This window comes from Aphelocoma coerulescens, chromosome 4 (assembly GCF_041296385.1).
Source record: "Aphelocoma coerulescens isolate FSJ_1873_10779 chromosome 4, UR_Acoe_1.0, whole genome shotgun sequence".
Lineage (NCBI taxonomy): Eukaryota > Metazoa > Chordata > Aves > Passeriformes > Corvidae > Aphelocoma > Aphelocoma coerulescens.
Window position 1 is genome coordinate 28963235 of NC_091017.1, and position 22826 is coordinate 28986060.

A 22826-nucleotide genomic window follows, 5' to 3' on the forward strand; every position below is an offset into this window, starting at 1 on the left:
AATAGTAGCCCTCATGGATAGTCCTTGACGAATATAGCTGATGCCAGATACTCTTTTTTAGTATTTTCTAGATGATAAGGAATAAATTTTCTCTGTGAGATTATTTAAAGTAGGTTAGCATCAGCTTTCCTACCGTCCTCTGCCACTAATTTTGAAGCATGATAGTGAATCACTGAATTGCTATCAGAATTGCTGATAGTGATTGCAGAGTGATGTTTGCTTTCTTTCTCCTCCTCCTCTTTCCGAGTGCTGGCTGGTCCTGGACATGGCATCAACATGAACAGTGGCAAGATGTGGGCAGCCTGAGCTTGTGTGTTGCCTAATGAAACAGCTGGCTCTTCATCTAATACTAATACTGTCATTTTTTAAAAGATGCATTTGAAACCAAGCAAAATTAGCTGCTTGGCCAGAGGGATGAACAACGCTTCGTGCAGGATGTTCTGGACACTTGCTGTCAGCTGAACTGCATATCAAAAGCTAATTGCCATATTTTTCCTTCCTTCTCCAGCAGCTTGCACCGGTAGTTTTGCCACGCATGCCTTGTGTGTTTTCTTTTCCCACCCTCTTCCCCTGTGCCCTTCATTTCAGATGTGAATGAGTGTGGACTAAAGCCGCGGCCGTGCAAACACCGGTGTATGAATACCTACGGCAGCTACAAGTGCTACTGTCTGAACGGCTACATGCTAATGCCAGATGGAACCTGCTCAAGTACGGCCAGCCTTGCTGCTTGCTCTTTTCCAGCTTCTCAAAATCCCTGCTCGAGTTTCCCCGGGAAACTTCTGTGAAATGAAGATGAGTCCCAAAGTAAAAGATTAATCTTGCTGGAAGTTAGGCAGCTGCACAAGATGAGCTCCTTTTTTTCCTAGTTAAATTAGGCTGAAAAAAGCAAGAGCAATTGTTTTGATTGTACTAGTTTTATTAAAAGTTTCCCCCAAAGCATTCTTCAAGGCTGTAAATCACTGTTAATTGGCCTTTGAGGACAAGTGCTTGCAGTTTTCATTGCAGCAAGACACCTGCAGTTCTGCTGCCTTGTGGCTTTATAATGTAAAATCTTTAACGCTGCAGATGTTGATTGTTTGACTGGCATAAAAATTGTACTGCCATCTCTCTGGAGATCAGGTTCCTGCTTGCTCCCATAAAAGCAGTTATTTTGAATGTCTGGGCAGAGAGAAGGGGAGAGAAATTACCTTTAATTAGAGATGCCCCATTTTTAAACTGGCAGTACTGTCCAGGAGAGTCTATAGTACATACTAGCCTTTATATTCTGGGGACTGCATTCTGTAACACAACTTACTACAGTTGTGGTGGTTTTCTCTTTTTTTTTTTCTTAGAGATATAGTTTGTGGAAAGAAAAATTTTACTGGCAGATGTAGTTCCTCTTCGAAGGATACCCGTCAAACTCGACAAGCAGGTTCCCACTTTTATCATAAATATGTGACATCTTAATTCTCCAAAGTTTTCAGTTGTTTTCTAGTACTGATCAGAGTCTTTATCTAAATATGTCCAATTATTTTTCTTCAGATGCCCTTTCTTGCCTGATGGCAAACTGTCAGTATGGCTGTGACGTACTGAAAGGGGAAGTGCGCTGCCGCTGTCCTTCTCCAGGGCTGCAGCTTGGGCCTGATGGCAGGACTTGTGTAGGTAGGTGATCAAATGTAGATTTAACTTTACTTTATTTCTGCAAAATGCTTTTATCCTTACACAGAATGCAGTTCAAGAGAGTTTATCAGATGTACTTAGAATGCATTGAACATGCAGTTTAAAGTTAATAATGAGAATTGTGATAAGGCTGTTGCTCAGGTGCCCTTGTGTCAGAGATTGCCAGTGTTTTCCTCCAGTCCTGCAAGTTTCATTGTCTACCTAAAGCCCATACAGACTCCTTGGTATCCAAGCCCTTGGCCGTTGCCACTCCTGCTACTGGGTTATTTTAAACTATTGCTAACTCCAAAATACCTGCCTGCTTAAAAAAAGGAATGGGGAGATCACCTTTCCCTCATACCCAAAAAGGTGGTGCCTAGCTCACTGGGTAGAAGAATAATTTGTAAAAATTATTGATATTATAGTGGAGCAAGGTGAAGGGCTGTTCATGCTCCCAGTATTAGTGGGACTGAATCTTCAGTCTTTCTTCCAGACTGTGAAAACTCCAGGTTAAAATAAACACAGAAACTCAGAGTGTATAAAAGTGAAATGTTTTGTTCCCACGTTTGTGAGCATGGAGAAGGTGCTTATGGTTAATCAGACTCTACTATGGTCTGAAGAACAGTGTGACATGTGATTTCATTAGTCATTAACTATATATCCTGAGTGGATATGATGCTCCAGTGATTTTATTATTTATATTCTGTGAAGTGCTGCAATTCCATAACCAGTAACACTTGCACTGAAAGAATGTAAGAAAATGGGGATGTGCTGATCATGCATTTGGGTAACTTGGCTGTCCACAGGATGGGTGGCCCTTTGTGTGCCTGACCCATGCTGACCAGGAATTTGTTGTCAGAGAAGGGGATAGACTCTAGATCTTCTGATGAGAAGAGCAAGCTCCACACCAAGTCAGAGGCTTTCTGAAGTGCATGACTGACATGTCTGTGTATGGAAAAGAATGGACAGAACAGGAGAAAAAAACCCACCATTTTTACATGCTGAAGGGACTAAGTTGTGATAAATCCCATTGTGGATATTATGGCAGAGAGATCTTTGGAAGATACTTGTGCCATGCCATAGGGAGCTGAGTGATTTTAAGTACAAATTCAAGAAAAGTTACATCAAGTAGAGAAATTTGCTAGAAAAAATTCTCCTGGTGTGCATTTTTCAATTCAGGTAAACTTCACTCTTTGAAATAAACAAAGTGCACTTTAATGCCAAAGACTAACATTCAGACCAGTCCTATGAAGCTCTTTGAAGTTTTCAAAAAAACACTTTTTTCCTCAGAAAGGCAAAGAACTGCGTACCCACATTTTAGTTGGGTGTGCATCATTCAGAATGACCTCATAACCTATTTCTAGAATTTCCACAAGAATTTCAGAGCAGCCTTGTACAATACAGAGAAAATAGTTACAGCAAGAGATGTCTGTTCTTCCTACCTTGTAACATAATGTTCTCCCTTTTTTTGGTAAGAAGCGATTGTGACATGCACCCTTTCTGTGTTATTTCTTTATTGAGTTTGAGATAAATATGTGACACCTCAAAGAACTGAAGCTGCTTGGAACTAGGGCTGGTTTTTTCCTCCTGTTTGTACAAGCCTGTCACTGTTGGAGAGGTTGTTGGCTCCAGCAAGGGTCTGGATAATGCTGTAGTACAAACAGAAGTGTAGATGATGGTAAGAAAATTGAAGTGTGCATTGGCTACAGCTCATGAAATCCTTGTTTGAGGAGAGTTGGAAAGACAGCTGGGAATGCAATGTTTATTTTTAGCACAGGTGGAAATTCCTCTAGGCATTATTCTATTTTTAGTTTAACACTTGCTGATCATCCTCTTGTTTAAAATGTTCCTTCTCAGTAAAGAGCCACTAATTTGGCTAGAAAGGTAAATCATATAAACTAAATGACCACAAAGTGAAAAAATAATGCAGCAAAGTATTCAGTGAAAATGTCGATTAAACAGCTAATTAATTGATTAATGACTCTTGAATCAATAAATCAATCAGTGTTGGCAGGATTTTGGATTGGGATTTTCATTTAATGAAATTATCAGTATACATATTTCAGCTTCAAATGATCTGAGATTGAGGGCTGAAAATAATTACTTTCACTATAAATTGAAGTCTTTCCTCTTTTTTGTGTTTAGAAACTTGAAAATATGGCCTTGTAAACTTAAAAATCATACTATTTTTAGAATAGTCCAATAGTTACTTTGTGCTTGAGTTGGTAATATGGTCATACTTGCAGCAAGAGAGAGAAGCAATTCTGCTTCTCTGGTGGACACTGACCATCAGACTCATTAGATGCTGACCGTCACACTCCCTTATGTGCCTCTGGAGCAGCTCCCTGGGCTGAGGTGAGATTACAAACCACGCCCCCATGCCCTGCCTTTCATGGGAAGCAGGTATGAGCCACAGCACTTTGCAGCAGGCAGAGGGAAACAGCCCCACACCTTTTGGTCCAGGTGTGAATTGGCTTGAAAGAAGCCACCGTCACTGTACTGTACTGTTTGAGAGCTGCAGGAAACTAATCACAATCATATTGCATATCATCCTGTGGCTACTGATCAAAAAGTGGTTTTCCCCTCAGTAATGAGCATCCACACACCTCTCATTATATGCAAGTGGAAGGCTGTTACATTTTTCCATACTTTTGCATCAGTTTTGAGCAGTGTATTGATTAGCAGTTCAATCCTGTATCTCTAGGACACATAACTGCCTACCACCACACTGCTGCCATAATTTAACATAATTTTTGCCTTATGTGAGTTTGCAAAAATGTGAATAAATATGAATATGTACAGAGGAAAAAGCAGGACATGCTACCTTAGATTTTTAAGATCGTAATCCATGCCATGATGAGGTATATTCAGTGGCTAATCTTTTTCTTACTGAACTACTTTTTGAAGTTGTGGTTTAAAGATTAAAAAAACCCAACCAAAACCAACAAAGAACACAACTAACTCATCAAGAGTCTGACACTTGTAGCCTTGAAATAATATTTTAATAAAGGGTAGAAAATTGTGACTAGTAGATTAAATTATAATAAGAAACATGGTAGGGTTTGTAAAACTTCGTAACATATTCAAAGCCTAAAATGTTAACAATAAATTCAAATCAAGAGACAGATTTATAGGAAGATTCAGGCATGTGGAGAGGTGCCCAGTATTGGCCTTGTTTTCTTTCTCAATGAGGCCTTTGCTGCACCATTCCAGCAGTGCTCTTGATGGAGAGAGAGCAGTCTGACAGGCCAGGAGGATGGGAGCTCAGGGGTTGAATCCCTGCTGTCCTCAGTAATTCTTCATGCAGAGTGGGACAGTGGCAGCAGGAGCTACTGGGGCAACCCGTCTGGCCAGTAATTCATGGCTTTAGGTCACTTCTTTTGGCTGTGGGAGCACAGCTTGGGGAAGCTGAAGCTCCATCTCCCCCACCTCAGGTAGCTGTCCTAACTAACCAGCAGCTCTGTGGTAACATTTTTTTCTGTTCAGTAGAAGAGACTCTGCCTCGTTCAGCCCTCTTTCACAAGAGCAGCAGAGCATCAGTCACTTAGCTTTGTTTTGCACTCTTGACATCGGCAACTGAAGTGCTCCTTTTGGGAAAAGAGCTGAATGGAGAGCAAAATCTGCTTTCCCGTAGATCAAGAGTGTGATAGAGCTGCAGAGCAGAGGCTTGAACTGTGCCCTGTAGATAAGCAGCAAACGCGAGGAGCTGTGTGCGTCAGAAGCAGCCGTGCATGGCAGGTCTGTACCTCAGTAGAGAATTAGTGTTTAAGCACTCAGCAGCCTCAGATTGGTGTCCAAGGACTACAGAGTGAGTGGTAGTGCAAGCAGCTTTTGTGTGTCAGCCTGACCTCGTCTGAGAGTTTCCCAGGCAGGGAGAGCAGCAGTGGGTGAGCATCGGCTGCTCCCTGGGTGTCTGCCTGTGACCCAGAGCTGAACTGAGGGCACAGCCAGAAGAAGTGCTCAGGTATTACTGCTGGCTGACCAAGGGCCCTTATGAAAAATACTTTGGCTATTCTTTAGCTTTCCATTATGTGAAACCAGTTTCATTTAGACAGCATACATTGTATTTTAACTGTTATTAAGAATAATACAGTTCCTTTGTTTCTACAGATATTGATGAATGTGCTACTGGGAGGGTTCTCTGTCCACGGTTTAGGCACTGCGTCAATACTTTTGGAAGCTACATTTGCAGATGTCATAAAGGCTTTGATCTGATGTACATCGGAGGCAAATACCAATGCCATGGTAATAACGAGCTATTTTTTTATGTGCACATAACAGAGCTGCATATTCTGAAATGAAATTAATGGTTCAAAGAGGAATGTTTATTTTGGCTGAAACGTTGAAGCAGGGGGTTTTACACTGCATCAGTATTTTAAGAAAGATGGATTATAGAAATAGCTTGTGAAAGAGAAGGCATGTATTTGGCCCACATTCTTGTAACTGGTTCTTGTGTGGAAACTAGTGGGGAGAGCAGAGTTGATGACCCCAGGAATTCCTTTCCAAAGCCCTTTTTCCTCCGGGATTCACTGTCATCAGCAGTTGTAGGCTTGGAGCAATGTATGAGCTTGGGCTATACCTGAGCTGTAACACTGGTGTGCTCCATAGCATGCCCCAAGATCCAAGATAAGAAAATGTGCACACCCTCACTCCTTCCAACCCAGACTGCCCAACTTTTCCTTCCCCTGAAGACAGGTGGGGAAGAAGCAGGAGCTGGGAAATAGCCTGGTGTTGTCTGGACATGAGACTGGAATGCAGCTGGTATATGCCCTTCAACAAAGATATTCCTGGGTCTCTCTGCCTTAGTTTCACAGGGTCTTAACTGGTTATGATTCTTTCACTGAAAAAAAGATTGTGTGGTGATAATGAGGCATTGCTTTATGTTTGCTTAAGTATTTTTTTTTTCAGAGACATTTGTATTCAGAGCACTGAAATTTGGAGATTTTTGCTTGCATCACTGGCAATAAATGTGGATATGAAAGGTTTCCAGCAGTTTCTACTTGATGTAGAAACATCTATACAGATGTTTAATATGGGAAGCATTTTATGAAGAAAAACCAGTTTAATATCTGTGTGATTAAGAACATGCATGTTCCTAGACTCAGTTTTTTTCTTATTCTGTCACCTGTAAGAAGTGGCTGTTAAAATTGTGACCTTAATGATCTCAACTGCAATCTACCAATGGCATGTCTGAAGCTGATGCTAAGGTATAAACTGAGCAATACCAAAGTTGCCCAATAGTCCCTATTTACCCTAATGCTTGGATCACCACACTGATTTGTGACTATTTTCCTTTTCCCACTGGAAAAAGTTTTATTATTTTTTTTTACATAATCAAAATAGTAATAATGTTTGGGTTTTTTTGCAGGGATAAGCAGAAAGTCAGGTTTCTTTGAAGCAAATGATTTTTTTAATGTAAATTTTCTGTTGCAGATATAGATGAATGTTCCCTTGGCCACCATCAGTGTGGTAGTTTTTCACACTGCTACAACATTCCAGGATCCTACAAATGCAAATGTAAAGAAGGGTACAGAGACAATGGAACAAACTGCACACGTATGTAATGCTCCTTTTAAAATAGAAATTCTGAAAGCTTGTGTCCCATTTTGTAAACTTTAAGGTACAGCACTATCAGGCTCAGTTTCTATTAACTGTTTTTAGTACTAAATTGGGGGCTGGGGAATGTAGGTGGAGTTTTCTAGGTCTTAGCATGCCTTGGTAAAAATATCTTTCCCTGAGACATTGTCATAATTAGAAAGAAATTCACCTCTCCCTATTCACAGCTTGATTCTAGAGATTGCATCAGGATGAGAACAGCTGAGTAAGCAGGGTAGGTCTGATCAAACAGTGCATATTACTCATACCTGTTGTTATGTACACTCCACAACTGACCCATTTCAGCAGCTCACCCCCTCCACACCCTGCTGTTTCCCAGATGTGAACAGAGGCAGGAGGGAAGATTTCTCTGGAAGGATTTGCTGTTGGAAAATTCCCTTGGCCACCTTTCTCTTGGGAGAAGCAGCCACCCCCTTGGTACAGAATAGGCTGTTGGAGCTCCCCCTTATTTGACATCCCACAGGACTCTGCAGCTCTATGACATCTGCTGGATCTTTTTGATCCTGCGTTCCTTTGTGGGATCTGGTCCTTGGTGACTCTCTGATCTCTTTAAAGAGCAGTACCATTTTTTCCCTTTGGCTGTAGCTGTCATGGTAAGAGGTGTTCTTTCACATCCTGAGTGCTTGCAATTTTGTGTGGGCACATTTCACATGTGTTACTGGGACCTAGTCCTAAGGGGCATTTTATATTTTAATATACTATAAATGTCAAAACTGCAAGGTGTTCAAAGGGATAGTAATAAACAAGTGGCCAGAGGGAAAACTTCTTTACCTGCTATCATCAAACAATTCACTGTTTAACAAATAGTAGTTCTTCATTTTAACTGTGTGTTATACTTGAAACTCTTGTGCACAAAATGTGTGAGTAGAGTTCTTACTGAGCCTTTTAAGATCTCCAGTGAGATATAAAAGGCTTATTAAATAGAAAAAAAACAGATATTCTTGTGTTTCATGTCTGCAGAAACTCTCCTTGTGAGACCAAGTTAAAATTTGTTGTACTTTCTTTATGAAACATTGGAGGAGATGGTATTGTGGGCACTGTCACTGTGGTGGAAGTGGTGCTCAGTCCACCACCTCATTTTTGTGAAGGCGGAAAAATGTCATTTACTTAGTTTCCTGATGTTTAGCAAAGGTAAAGATCTAAATGAAGGCTGACTTAGGTGCAGTCTCTAAAATTATTACTGCTTATTGACAAGGAGAAATGTTTAGATGGAGAGGTCTGCAAGAATTTTCTTAAACCAAGGGTATCTGCCCATCTCTGACCAAAATGGTTTTGACATTGGGGTCTTACTAAACTTGCTGCCACTCCTGATTATGAACCACAGAATCACCAGGTAGGAAGAGACCTTCAGGACCACCGAGTCCAACCCATGCCCTAACACCACCTCAACTAAACCACGGCACTGAGTGCCACATCCAGTCTTTTTTTAAACACATCCAGGGATGGTGACTCCACCACCTCCCCAGGCAGAGGATTCTGGAACTTTATCACTCTTTCAGTAAAAAACTTGTTCCTAAACTTGAACTTGTCTAGTTTAGAGGGCTGCTTAACCCATGGCTTCCTGCCCATGCTTTTTTAACCTGCAGTGCTTTTGGGTAAGTTTTGCCAACTCTGAAAGAGACTTGATGATTGGGAAGAGGTGGGATGGAAGTGTCTTGGCCTTCAGTCATTCTAAATTATCTCTAAACTGCTGCAATGCCAAGTACCCCCTAAAGGGATGTGATAATTTAGCAGCACTGGTGCTAAAGCATGTTGCTAACTAACAGAAACTTTCAGAAGAAGAAAAATCCATGTCTCTCTGTGTCATAATGAAATAGATTGTTAAGTTCCTGGGATGAGAAGATGAGATGTCCATTTTGGTCCCATTTTGATTCTCTTTCCCGTTTTTCCTGTTGTTATGATTGAACCACCTGGTCCATATCAGATATTCAAGACAATTGCACTCTCCCTGAGGGAGGCAGTGGTATAACAAGTAGGATTGTTGATGCTGGAGGCACAACCCCTCAGACCATCACATGTACCTGCTTTTGTTACAGAAAGGCCAGTGACCAGGCCAACAGCTTGGCCGACACCCAGGCCAACAGCTTGGCCGACACCCCGGCTGACAATTCGTCCTACCCCTGGGCCAGCAACTCGTCCTACACCTGGGGCTACTCAACCTGCACCCAGGACAACGACTCGACTGACACCCAAGCCAACCACGAGATACGTGCCAGTGACAACAAGGCTGGTCACGACACCAGTGACAAAGACTCCAACACCGCCTCAGCCTACAACAGTAAGACCTACACTACCACCACAAAGAACTCCTCTGGTAACAACTGAAGAGCCTTCACGTGTTCCCATTGAAACTACATCTTCCCAAGGAGTTATAGATGACAACAGGATCCAGCCAGATCCTCAGAAACCCCGAGGAGATGTGTTCAGTAAGTAATTTTCCATATGCTTTCGTTTATCAAAGCTGTAGATGCAGTGAGGTGGAAGCATGCACAGTACTGTTTGGGTTTTTTGGAACACTGTACCATTGAGAACAGAGAAATCAAACTGAAAATGGTCATATGGTAAAGCTGCACAAATAGTTGATTTTATTAAGAAAAATTTGGGAAGGAAGTTCTGAATCAATTAATCAAAAAATGTGTTTATCTTTTTCCCCCTGAAATTATGGAGTATATTGTCCCATAGAAGTACTTAATTATGCTTTCAGATGAAGGTTTTAGGGAAATGGGAGACATTTTATTGAAAAGTATTGAAGTGCAACATAACTCATAAAGTGGTTGGATTCAAATTCAGAGAGTTGAGAGTCACTCTTAAATAAAGTATTACCATAGCTTTAAGAATGGTAAAGAAATGGGATCATGTCTGATTACCTAATATGTGACCTATTTTGTATGGGTTCGAATAGTCTCAGATGTTCATGACTAAACAATGGGAAAAATGCACAAAAATAGCATGGAGACTAATCCCTGTGGAAAGGGATACATGAAAAGCTGAAGATAGGAAAGATTCTCATAGCATGAACACATGTAATTTTAAGAGCTCCTCTGAAATCTACAGCACCATTGTGCCAGCTTTAGTGCATACCACAGGAGACATTACTGGCACTTACAGAGCTGTGCATGTCTGCCAAGAAATACTCAACACCCGATTTCATCTTTAGTTCTGCAGCTAATTTTAGAGATGGGGAGGGTGTTGGATCAGCTCTTCAGCTTGTTGTACAATAAAGCTGCTGAAGCAATGTAGTAGGAGGAAAAGTTTGCTGTCTCAGAGCAGGTGCACAAGTAAAGTGGGAGTTTTTTTCTGGTTGCTTTGGCATCTGTGTGGTAATTTCTTGGGCGTTGTTGTTGTAGGTCATTACTCAGTGAAATATTTTGTTCCTTGTAAAAGAGTTTTCCCTGTGACATTTTATCTGTTGTGGACAGATAAATTGAAAATGGAGAGAGAAGCTGACAAATGTTAGAAGCCAAATCCTGGTACTGCTTAGCAGAGTGTACTTTTGGCTTCATATTCAAAATATAGAAATATGTTTAAGTGAAATTTTAAAAGGAAATACAATAAAGACTTACAAAGCTTAATATAGTGGGAGCCAACAGTTAAAAATACAGTTTTGTGGACATTATTTTAGACTCCAGCATTGTGCTTCCCAGGTGTCTCATGTTGCAAGTGTTCTCTGGAATTCTAAAGCAGAGGGATAGTTTTCAGCTACTTTCATGAAGTCATAACAATCCTTTGTGTAAAACTTGTTATTTACAGTTAGTCTTTCTGTATTGTCCCTAGAGGCTAGATTTTGAAGCTAATGCTTTCAATACATATGCTTCAGATACAGGAGTTTGGAAAATAGAAAAGTAAAAGCCTTTTAAGTTTGGCTTGGTCTGAGTGCAGCTTACATTATGGTACGTATAACAAACACAGGATCTTTGCAAAGTGGTTATCAACTATTGGTTTAGGTCAGCTGCCACCCTCTGAGGTTTGTCATGTCCATACATAGCTTCAAAGGCTTCAGTGCACAGCACAGCAGGACTGAAATGGGTCAAACACCAGCAGCTGTTCCTGGCCTCAGTAGGTAATACAGGAACAGAGAGTCCTCAGATCAAGTCAACAGATGTCTGTCTTCAATTCCATATAACTTTTTATGATTCCCTGCAAGGGACACACTTGATGAACATATTTGTGTGACATAACTCTTTGACTGAAAACATACTCCACTTGTGCTCCAGATGATGCTAGTAGTGTGATCCTTCATGGAGCTGGTGTCTGTTTTTTCCTCTCTCTTATCTTTTTCTTTCCTTTCCACTTTGCTTCCTGCTCTGTTTTTCTCCCTTTCTCTTCTGGACACTTTGGAAGTGTCATCTAGGTAGTGGTCACTGGAGTCCTCTCCTACCTTCTGTCTGTCTTAAGCATTTGTGTAGGGGGTGCAAAAAGCATTTGTTAAGGATTTGAAATGTACAGTCGAGTGCAAAACAGTTCTGTTTCAGGAGAATGTGCTACTTTTTCAAAGAAAGCATTGCTTGTAGAGTAAGGTGTTTCTTCACCTGTTGAATCCTGTTACTGTAGGAGTTTGTGGGGAAGAGAAGTTACATCTCCTCATGTGGGACATACAAAAAAGCAGGTAGAAAAGTTATAGCCACATACATTACTACAGTAGGATGCACAGAGTGTGGCTCTGCCTCTCCTCAGTACTGCACTTGTAAGGATAACCTGAACAGAGATACCTGAACATCCCCAGATGCCATCACTCCAGGGGTTCAGCAGCGTGGGAGCGTTACGCCAGGTGCTGCATTCCTGGGCATTAGCAGGGCTGCAGACCCAGCTGCGTGAGTGCTCTTGGCTTGTGGCAAATGTGGAGTGCGTTAGCTGGAACACCTTTCCTGTTAGCTTACGGATGGAGTGTGCAGGGTGGGTTGAGCTTCAGGTTCCTGCTGGCCAGTCCTGCCCCTGCTCCAGGCCTGTAGGAAAGCAGTGCCTGGTTCTGTTTGGCTGCAGCTGCTCAGTGTGAAACACTGCGAGCTCAGGACAGCAGCGCTCCCACCGAGTGTAAGCCAGTGCCTCTCCAAAATCATTCCTCACAGCCAGACACAATGTTAACAACCATGGCGTTACGACAACACAGGATTTCAAACTGGAATGACTAGTAACATTTAGCTAACCTTTGAATTGCTTCTTAGCTGCTATTTGGATGTGCCAAACCCTCCCCCACTGCCAAAAACATTTGTGGATTTTTCACTTGCCTCTATATTTCCTCAGGGAAAGGGAGTTTTGAACTAATTCCTTCATCTTCTTTAAAGCTGTTTTGGTTTTAGTCTCACCTACATCAGACATCTTTGCAATATTCCTGGGTTGTGGATATGAGGTAATTTTGTTTGGCTTGTACTGAGCTTCTTTAGGTTCATTTCCCCACACCAACTGCTTCTCCAGTCGAGGCAGCGAAGAAGCCAGTTCTCAGAAATTTGCACTGTGGTCCCCATATGCCTGCCTGGAAAGAGAAAAAAAAGCTTTGTTCTTTCTGCCTTTATTTGTTTCCCACTAGGGAATACAGACAGCAATTAGTAGTCTTGTAACTCTTATTTTCTTGAAAAACAGAGGAGAAAGTCAATGTTAGATCCCCTCAGGTCATGAAGTAGGATTTAACTTCAGTTTTGTAAAGTCTTCAGAAAAATTTGTGTCATCTTAGGTGGCTGCTTCCTCCTGTGTCTCCAAGGGTTATTGTATTTCCAAAAGTCACGAAAGGTAGTGTTTTATCACAGGGATGGGCAAAACCCAGCACAGAGAGCATTGTACCCAGCAACCACTGGCAGTTCTGGCCTCCCAGCCATTAGCATCTGCTAAAGACCTCAGTATTTAAAGTTGTGTTTTCAGCTAGGTTATCTTGTGATGCATGGACATTTCCCTTCCTTTTTTTCCCATGGAGCTCTGAAGCCTTAGCCAGGCTTGGAGGAAACAGCACTCTTTTGCTCTGCCATTGAATAGCTGCTTCTTCTGTCAGGCAATCTGTGGCAAAGGGGCCAGTGGCTGCTGTGCAGTGATAGATGTCCTAGTGTTCCAGACCAAATCCTGCAAATCCTGGTGCTCTAGGATTGGTCCACATCAGGAGAGGAAACGTCCTGGGGCAAATGTACTTTTTTTCTGCAAGCATTTTTCAAATTCTAATTTTTTGTTAGTTAACCTTTTCCTGGGCTACCCTTGGTGACTCCTTGCTCCCTATCTTCTCCCTTTGTTGTTATTTGACCTGCTGTTCCACACACTGAGTAAACTTGACCTCACTTTAGAGCTCTCTTGAATGTGCTGCTCAACTTGAAATGAGCTGAGGACCAGAGAAATTGCTCTGTTCAGGAGTAATGAAGAGCACAAATGATAAAAATGTTGATAATGTTATTTAAATGCCTTCACAATTTTGGAAAGGTATTGGGTTGTTGCTTTGCTTTAGGTGCTTTACCCCTTTTCTAAAAATGCCTGCAGTGACTTTGGGGTGCTGCTTTTTTAGAGAACAAAAAAAATTAGTATTTTTTAAAATGGAATTCCTACACTTGGCCTTTGAACCACTTAGTCAGATGCAGACAGTGGAATCTGGCACCAAGGATAATCTTCTCCTGATATGGATATGGGGGGAATGGCAATGAGAGAGGAATGCAGTGATAGCTTAATATTTAACTATTTCAGGACTGATACAAACTACAGTGAAGTACAGAGGAATCTGGTCTAGTCATAAGTCTCTAACAAATAGAATAAACTTCTCAATGAGACTATGAATTTCTGCTACTATTGGGATTTGAATGATAAGCACTAAAAGCATAAACCTAAAGCATAATACTAGATATCAGGAGAGCAAGAACAAACCCCCTTATCTGTATTAGAAGACAGTACAGCAGTTTTCCTTCTTAGCCCTTAGTGGAGCCAAAAAAGTTGGAATTAGGAAATGTTTCTCGTAACAGCTATTTAAAATGTAAAGATTGGATTAAAACTTGATTCTTTCTTTTCTTCCTTTCAGTGACTGCAAAGTCCTTAGTGCTGCTGTAAGTGCAGTTTTGTGATGCTTGAAGCTGTTGAAAAAAGGGAAATAATAAAAGCAAAGAATGGAGGGTGTGTTATTCCTTGATATCATTAGAGTAGCATTATTTTACAACAGCATTTCATTTGTCTTCACTATTCTGGCACCTTTTAAAATGTATTTGTCTTTGTATTTAAGCATTTAAGATAGGCACTTCGTTCCTGTTGATGCTCTGGAGTTCAATCATGAAACCTAGGAGTCTTACAAGTCTCACCCTCAATCAATCTTCCAGCAAGTTTTGTCCCTGAATCTGATATGCAAGCTTCTGTACACTCCTTGTTTTAGCTGTGTTTCCCTGAAACTCAGCTGTCACTCTGCACCTCCTGAATGGATGTTCATAGAAAAGCAGGCAGGTTACTTTGCAGAAAACTCTCTGCGAAGATAAATACCAAGATGCTTGATTTCAGTAAAACTTAATGAGCCTTGTAATGGCCTGAGAAATGCAAGACTGGACTTCAGAGTGGTGGCATGCTGACACTCTTGTGTCTCCCCTCATATGTAAATAGTGCTGGAGAGGCTGGTGCAGTCCATGAAAGCCCTTCCTGAAATAATTCTTACTGCAGAATTTGAATCTGTAGAATTAGAAGAAACCGATCTTGGACACTGTGGGTGTCCAAAGGGAAGGGTGAAAGGCACCTCTCTTGCCTCTTCTTTTTAGCCCAGCATCTATCAGAATCTTCCCTGGAGGAAAACAGGACTTAATCCTGTTTTCTCAGTCCAACTGACCTCTGGACTATCCTTATTTTTAGCTGTTTTCTACTAGTTCTGTGTGAGATCTCATCACTTGCGGGAATTTTTTGGAAGTGGGATTTAACAGCTTTCAATCGTAACTACTCAGTCAAAAAATCTTTGTCCTTTTTTTGTTATTGTTGTTAGCAAATGGGAAGATTAGTCATGATCATTGTGTGAAATGGAATTGTACTTACAGTGCAAAACCAGTGTTTTCTGTAAGCCAGAGAACTGCATTATTAATAGTAATAACAATTACTAATAACATGAAATTGCACTCCATGTTTTGGTTTGTAACACCAAAACAGCAAATATTCTGTTTATTGCAAACTAGCTGATATATATACATGCACTTTCTTATACTCCCAAACTCAGCAATTAGCAAGTGAATAAAAAAAAGCTGTATTGTTTTCCCGAAGGTTAAAAAAGCTGGAAAGAAATCACTCTTACTTAATATTTAATAATCACAGTTATTATATTGTCCCCCAGATTTGTGCATCTATGAAGAAGTTAGCTCATGAACTTTGAGAATATGGTAGTGTTGATGTATTGGCTCGCTCAGAGCTTATAAAATTCTCCAAGAAAAAGAAGCCAAGTTTCTATTTAACAAGCTTTATCAAACCATTGAAGTTAAGTGAAAAGCACACTGATACACTATATAAAGTACACAGAAAGGGCTTGGAAAGCTTGCAGAAAGTAAGTGTGCCAAGTACTTTCTCCCACGATCTCCACTCGACATGCTGGTTGTCGTGGCAGAAAGAAGTGTACATGTGGGTCGTATTTAGAGTCCTGCATCACTTATGGTAACCCTTGTTTCAAATTGAGTGCACATTCCTGTAATTAAGTCCAAGCACTGAAGTGACTGTATTAGAGCACTGCAACACATTCTTCTAGATCTTCATAAAAAAAAGTGTTTGGAAAGGACTCTGGGGGAATTTTTGAAAAAATATTTTTGCAGAGCTTTGATTACAGGCAGATACATCAATTTGGAGAATGCTTGTATGTGTGCACAGACGTAACTCAGGTTTGTAGAAAACAGCATCGCATTAGAAACGATACTTAAGGAAGTAAACGGAAGTAGTTTACAAAATAAATTCCCAATATTTTTTGCAGTATTTTCCATAAACAAGGATTATGACAGACTGGGAAGAGGGTGCACGGGACATGTACCTTAAAACTGTGACCCCTGAGTATCCTACAAATCTTAGAGCATGGCAGTGGGTTCCCTTCATGCTCTTTGCCACAGTGCTCATTTAGAACCTTTTAACTACCTTCCTGTGAGCCCGTGGTCCGAGCCTTTGGTCCCTGCCCTGCTGCACTCAGCAGTTCTGAAGCGAATTGCAGACTTGCTCTCCATAGCACAGAAAACAAACAGTATCTTCTTCCCTTGGCACAGTCTGAGGTGAGGAAAGGCAAGGTGGTGGTCCCTGGGCATGCAGCAGCATAGATAGGGCTCCTAGGAAAGAGTGGTACACTGCTGGCAGGGATTAAGGGTGAGTGATGCCTTTATATGACTGAATATAATATTTGTGTGTAGATGTACTGCAAGGCAATTATTGGCCTAGGTCGTGTGGACTGTGCACATTTGTAAGGTTTCTTTCATGTTAAATCTCAAAGTTTCTAGTCACGTGGGCAAAATAGCCCGGAAAAAACAAAGCAGCAAAAATACTATTTACAATCAAGGTATTTTTAAAAATTAACAGTCCTCTAATACCCAAGTCAGCTGTAAGCCTGAAGCTGTTTTGAGCATTAATATCCTAGACTGCAAATAGACATAGTCTAAAATCTGCACAGGATCAAAAAGAAAAAGGAAAGCAAAAAAGGGAGACTTAATGATTCAAATAATGACTATTATATTTATGAGTTCATCAGTTTCCTACAGATTTTGAGCTTTTTAAGTATTTGATTTTATTGTACAGAATTTTTATTCAAGATCTCTAGCCTAGAATAGTACTTTAAAAATACATTAGAGTTTGCTTATTTTGTCCCAATTTCAACATTTTTTTCTTTTCTGTATTCTGGCTTTAGAGGAGCTCTTGCAGCAGTGCTATTTTAATGTTGTCCTAGTGCAAAAGAAGTTCCTTCTTAACCTTTGATTTGATTTTCTGAAGACAACAGTCCTTCCAGTCATCTTAATTCTTCTTGTTCTCACTTGCCCCTGAAGTCTGTAGAGACATTAATAGTTATTTTAGCACTGCAAATGGAAAACATGTCAAGTTTTTAATAGATAAGGCCCTTACAAATACCTTGGGTGTCAGAGGTGCCTATTAAATCTAAGGACATGTCTGAAACACATTACCACTGTTATAAATTATGCATTAGACCTGCCTCTAAATGAGGAATTTTCCAAGACAGCTCTATTCAGTGTAATCTGTTTATCTCTAGCTGACAGCTGTCCATCAGGCAAGAAATCTGCATGAGATGTACACAGACTGGCACAGCATCTTCAGAAATGCGTGGGAGTCTTTGTAGCCACCTGACTTTGGCAGCCATCACTCCCACAAAGACCTCATAAATTTCAGGTCGTCCTGGATGCTGAATGTCTAATAACCTCTGGGCCTCTTAATCACCAAGAGCTGTTCGTTCTCCTTGCAGCTGGGAAGAGCAGCTGAAGGACTGGCTGTGCTGCTGGAAAGCAAAAAGTGTAATTACAGTTGAATTCCAGCTTCCACTAGAGCTCCTCCTTCTCAGCTCTCAGTACAACCCTGATAATTGGGGAGCTCTGATCCTTTGCAGATAGATGGATGTACCTTCAGCTGTAGTTCAAAGGTTAAGTGCACGTGGGGCCTCTTCCAAGTACTGCTGCCTCCTGTCTAGGTTCTCCTATAAACATCGGTGGAAGGGTTGAGTGAGGACTTTCATGTGGCTTTATTTTATTGAGAAACCACTGTCTCTGAAAACACATTTGGAGAGCAGTAGTGTGCTTCAAGGATAAAGCTTTCCCCCCGGTTAAAAAGGAGCTTTCATTCAGAGGGCCTTTAGGAGATTTGGAATTACCTTTTATAGTGCTTAGGTAAATGTTGCAACACAAATCATAAATCATGTAGGCATAAAGTTTATGAGTCTTTGTGTCAAATATAATTAAATGTATTGAAATCTACAGGAAAAGCACAATGCCCAAAGCTGCTCTGCTGGTTTTTGTTAAAGATAAAGCTAGTTAGTGACCTACTTCCTTATCTCATTCATTTTTTCTCACAGTTCCACGCCAGCCTGGAGTGAGCAATAATCTGTTTGAAATACTTGAAATTGAAAGAGGGATTACAGCTGATGAATTTGAAGCAAATGATGACCCAGGTAAAGACCATGTCTCCTATGCAGGACCTAGGGTTTATGATTATTTTGAGATTTCTTGGGGGTTTATAAATTTTTCAGGGCTCCTACATCTTATGCACCTCTTTTAAACTGCTTTATAAAACCAACCCCTTGCCTATGAAAACCTTTATACTTTTATTTCTTAAAAAAATTAGCACAAAAATAGTGTGCATTGTTAATAAATACAAGGGTCCTTTTTATTGTTTTAGTACTTTTGCAGGTTCTTTTCCTAGGGCTTCTTCTTCTACATTTAATTTTCATACTTACTTGCTAGTGTCAGCCACATGGGAAATTGAAAACCAAACCAATCTGAATCATTTCTGGGGTTTTTTGTGACCTGCTGCTCTGTTCTGCCAGGTGTGCTGGTGCACAGCTGTAATTTTGATAGTGGACTATGTGGATGGATCAAGGGCAAAGACGATGACTTGCACTGGGAACCAGTGAGAGATGCATCAGGTAAGTGATCTGTGTACAGTCACATCCTGCAGTTGAAGAATCACCCAGGCTTGAGGTTGATGACAGTTCCTGCTTTAGGACAAATTACACAGCTTCTGTTCCCTTTAGTTCTGGGATATATTTCACACCCACACCTCTTCTGTGTATAAAAAGCAAAATTGAGCATTCCCAATGTGAAAGAGCAATTGAAAATTTACACTTTTACCATAGCTGGCATCTTTAAAATAGGAATGTCTGTGAAGGAGTAGTAAAAATAGCCAGCAAAAGTTTGTCTTAAAAGAATCTGGGGGACAAAAGTGGACTAGAGAACAGCTTTTACTTATGGTGAAACAAAGCTTATTTTCAAGCAACCATGTGAACATAATTATTTCCCTATCACCAGCAAAATTATAGAAAGTACTGGAAATAGTCTGTTTTGCTGCCAGATATAATGTTCTAGTTTAACCTCTCAGATTGCTGTAGGTTGGAGTAGAATTCAATAAAATCAATCTGTATATAGGAAAAAAGTAACTGGAAGTAAAATGTTCAAATTCAGAAGCTTCTGAAAATGGGATTTTTTGGGATGGTAAAAAGTGACATTACACCAAACATTAGAGGGGAGTGTGTAGTAGCTGCTTGCAGCACAGGAGACTGGCATCAGCATTGGTGGTCAGCATCAGCCCTGCCCTCTGGCCCACCTCTGCTGTCCGGGAAGTGGGATGTATTTTGTCCACGATTGATTTTGGTGTGGCACTGAGAGGTTGCTGTCCTTTCCTGCCTACCCTTCCCCCAGCAGTGCCTGCCCAGCAGTGCTGGGGATTAGACACACATCCCTGGCTCCCCGTAATGATGGGATTACTTCATCCATCCCCAAGGAGCAGCCTTTGAAGTGCACAAAGCTCACATTATGTGAGGGACGGCGGCCTGCGGAAGGAAACGCGCTCTCAGGCGGGACAATGGTACAGGTTAAGATGAGGGAGGACGAGGGCATTTTCCTCGTGCACTACCCTGTCACATCTGTCTGGCCTTATGCTGCCACTGCTGGCACAGTCATTTGCCACCGCAGCAGGTGACCTGGCACCTTTTCCAGGCTGTTTGGCTGGCTCAGTGGAAGTGCTGTCTTCACTGGCTGGGCAGGGCTCACCCCACACAGGCTGCTCTAGTACTTCAGGAGCTCTTTGTGACACTTGAAAAGCCTCAGGAATGACTGGGAGAGCAGAGCTCCTTCCTCCTGCAGATGAGAAAACAAGCAGCTGTCTCCTGCTTGCAGAGAGGCACCTAAAAAAAAGAAAATATGACATGTAATTCATACCTTTTTTGAAACAGCAGATGTAAAAATCCATTTTTTCTAGGTCACTCAAAGCATATTCATTATCTGTACTCAAAAACTCAAAAACTGTTGGTAATGCATACTAAGTTCCAGAACTATGATTTTTAACTGGCTCTTTTTTGTCAGACTTTTCCCCTGCATTGCTTCCCAGTAGTCAGGGACAAGCTCAGCTTTTTACTTCCTGTGTATGTTCTGCTGCTGTTGACATAACCTGTTAAAACTAGTCCCTTGAAGTCACCCACCCACTCCCTCCTGTCTGGAATACCTTGTTGCAAGGATTTATTTTCACAGCTTGTTCCTGACTGTTTGCTTTCACCTTGCAAAGTTTGCTATTTATGGGTTTATCAGAATCTGCATTTTGAAAGGTGCTGTGCTGAAGCATTATAAACTTACCTTGCATGCAGAAAATGCTGATTTGAGGGGACCTTTTCCTGCAGGGGCTTGCCTACAGATATGTTTGCTTTGTGCTTACCTAAATCTGTTTCCTATTGATCGGATTCAGCCACAGTAACTATCTAAAAACGATGCACTTAATAAGTCAGTACTTTCATAGTGGTATAATTGTATCTTCAGCAAACAGGTACAGTTATTTAAACAGTATTGTGCTTATTTTAGCAATTAGTGACCTTGCTACAAAAGCAATGCATTAAAAAAAAAAGAAAACTCCCTGAGAAAATACCCACCAAAAGGCTTTAACAGATCCTTGGGCAAATGGATCCCCCTTCATGGCTAAATGCTGATCTAGGGGCCCAGACAGCAGCATAATACTTTGCTTTGTTAAGTCTCATGGAGACCAAAGAACTTACAAACTTACGTAGAAGTAGTGAATTGGAGACAAGGTTGTCTTTCCTTTTAAGGGTGTGACAAGCCCTGGTGCACTGTCATTAAATCTTACAGCTTTTGAGGGAAATCATTGTGACTTTCAAAGAGAAGCTTTCCAAAAACAATGCTCTGGTTGAGAAGTAGCAGGGAGATAATTAAAAATTTTTCTATCCTATTTAACTGTATGTCAACAATATTACAAACCCCCAATATTTCTGCATCTTCAGTTTTAACTCAGGAGACTAAAAATGCCACCTTAATGAATTTAAGGTAAAAGTGGTATTTTTTTAATTTAAAAAACCTCCTAAAATCTGATCTCATAAAGAAAAAACATTCTTAAATTCAGTGTAAAATAAGTTTTTTGGGGTTTTTTTGAACCTTTTTCCCTTTGGTCATTTCAGATTTTAAAGGTTTCACCCACCTTGCAAAAGTTTTCATTAAAAGTACAAACAGCACATACAGGTCTGGATTTTCTCCAAGATGTGAAATCTCATTTAGTGTAGTTCTGAGTGTCAGTATGAAAGGTGCCTTTTTTCTTTCTAGGTTGTATGGATGTTGCCATTCCCGAGATCCTCAGCTTCTCATGTTCTAAGTGTTTTCTGGAAGGCATCTTTACTTCATACATGATAAGAGATAATAATAGGGTTTTGAATTGAGTATGTATGTTCACTGCCAACTTTCTACCGTTAGGCTTCAGGGTTAACAGCCATGTGGAAATCATTACTGCTGCTTGCTTTATCTATCTAATCCAGATTAAGAGTTTAAATTACGGTTATATAAAAGAGGTTGTCGGGGTTGCAAATGGATATGCATTGAGACTTAACCTGTTAACACAGTTCCCAAAGGAAAGGAAAGGGACAGAGCCATAGCTCAATTACATGATAGCATTTATTCTGGTCTTCTCCTTTATCTGTCCAACAGCAAAACATTGCAGCTTGAAAGGTGCATAAATTTGCACAGTGGCTTTAATATCACTGTGGGTTTAAAATCATGCAGTCACCAAGGGGTTGTCAGAAATTATAGAATACATGAGGTTTCAGTTTTTGAGAGGTATCGTTTGCTTTGTCAAAAAGAAATTAGATGGGCAACACCTAACCTGGTATGAATGTATAGAGAAGAGCAGCACTGTAGATCTTACCCTGTAGGAGGCAGATGCACCAGTTTTGGTTATATATGCCTTATTTAACACTCACTGAACCTTTGGGACCCCTTTATTATTTTTTTTTTTTTAATAACTCTTCATGCATTTGGTCCTGCAACCTAGTAGCATTAAGAAAACCAAACAAAACCTAACTGCTAAAAACTAACTGCTTTTTCCACTGCAGGGGGACAGTATCTTACCATCTCCGATCCCAAGGGCAAAGAAGGAAGAGTAGCGCATCTTATCCTGCCGTTGGGTCACATGGCTCAGGCTGGAGACTTGTGCCTGTCCTTTAGGCATAAAGTGCCTGGGCTGCATTCTGGTGCCCTCCAAGTCTTTGTAAGGAAAAATGGTGCTCATGGCCCAGCTGTCTGGGGAAGAAATGGTGGCCATGGCTGGAGACAGACACACGTAACTTTACGGGGACTGGGCATCAGGAGTGTAAGTACTGATGCTCGTGTTGCTTTTTGGGTTTTTGCATGAAAAGCTGAAGACAGTTAAATGGTGCAGCACTGCAGTGTTCATCTTCTGGGTTCAGTTTCAGTCTGTTTTACTACTGTGATCTCTGCCAATGGAATCACAATACAGATGAGAGTCATTGTGCCCTTTTTTTCCAATTAGTTTTATGCACAAAAAAGAGAAAGAAATCCCAGCTACAGCAATAGACTCAGGCTACTGTGTCATTTCCTGAGCTACCTGGTACAGCCTATTTTAAGGGAATCATCACACAGGAAAGAACAGCCTTGTGGACAGAGGCATAC

At 40.9% G+C, this 22826-nt stretch overlaps 1 protein-coding gene across 4 annotated transcripts in view; it reads left to right on the top strand.

Annotated features, from left to right (window-relative positions):
* Nucleotides 1-22826, top strand: part of NPNT (nephronectin) — a 48706-nt gene that overhangs the window by 22730 nt on the left and 3150 nt on the right. For 2 of the 4 annotated variants that reach the window (XM_069013299.1, XM_069013301.1), the window contains 8 exons: nt 589-708; nt 1522-1641; nt 5749-5883; nt 7072-7194; nt 9291-9680; nt 18224-18319; nt 18695-18793; nt 22250-22506. In XM_069013299.1, the coding sequence (XP_068869400.1) occupies nt 589-708; nt 1522-1641; nt 5749-5883; nt 7072-7194; nt 9291-9680; nt 18224-18319; nt 18695-18793; nt 22250-22506 (1340 nt within the window). The other 2 variants (XM_069013303.1, XM_069013302.1) reach the window with 2 other exon arrangements.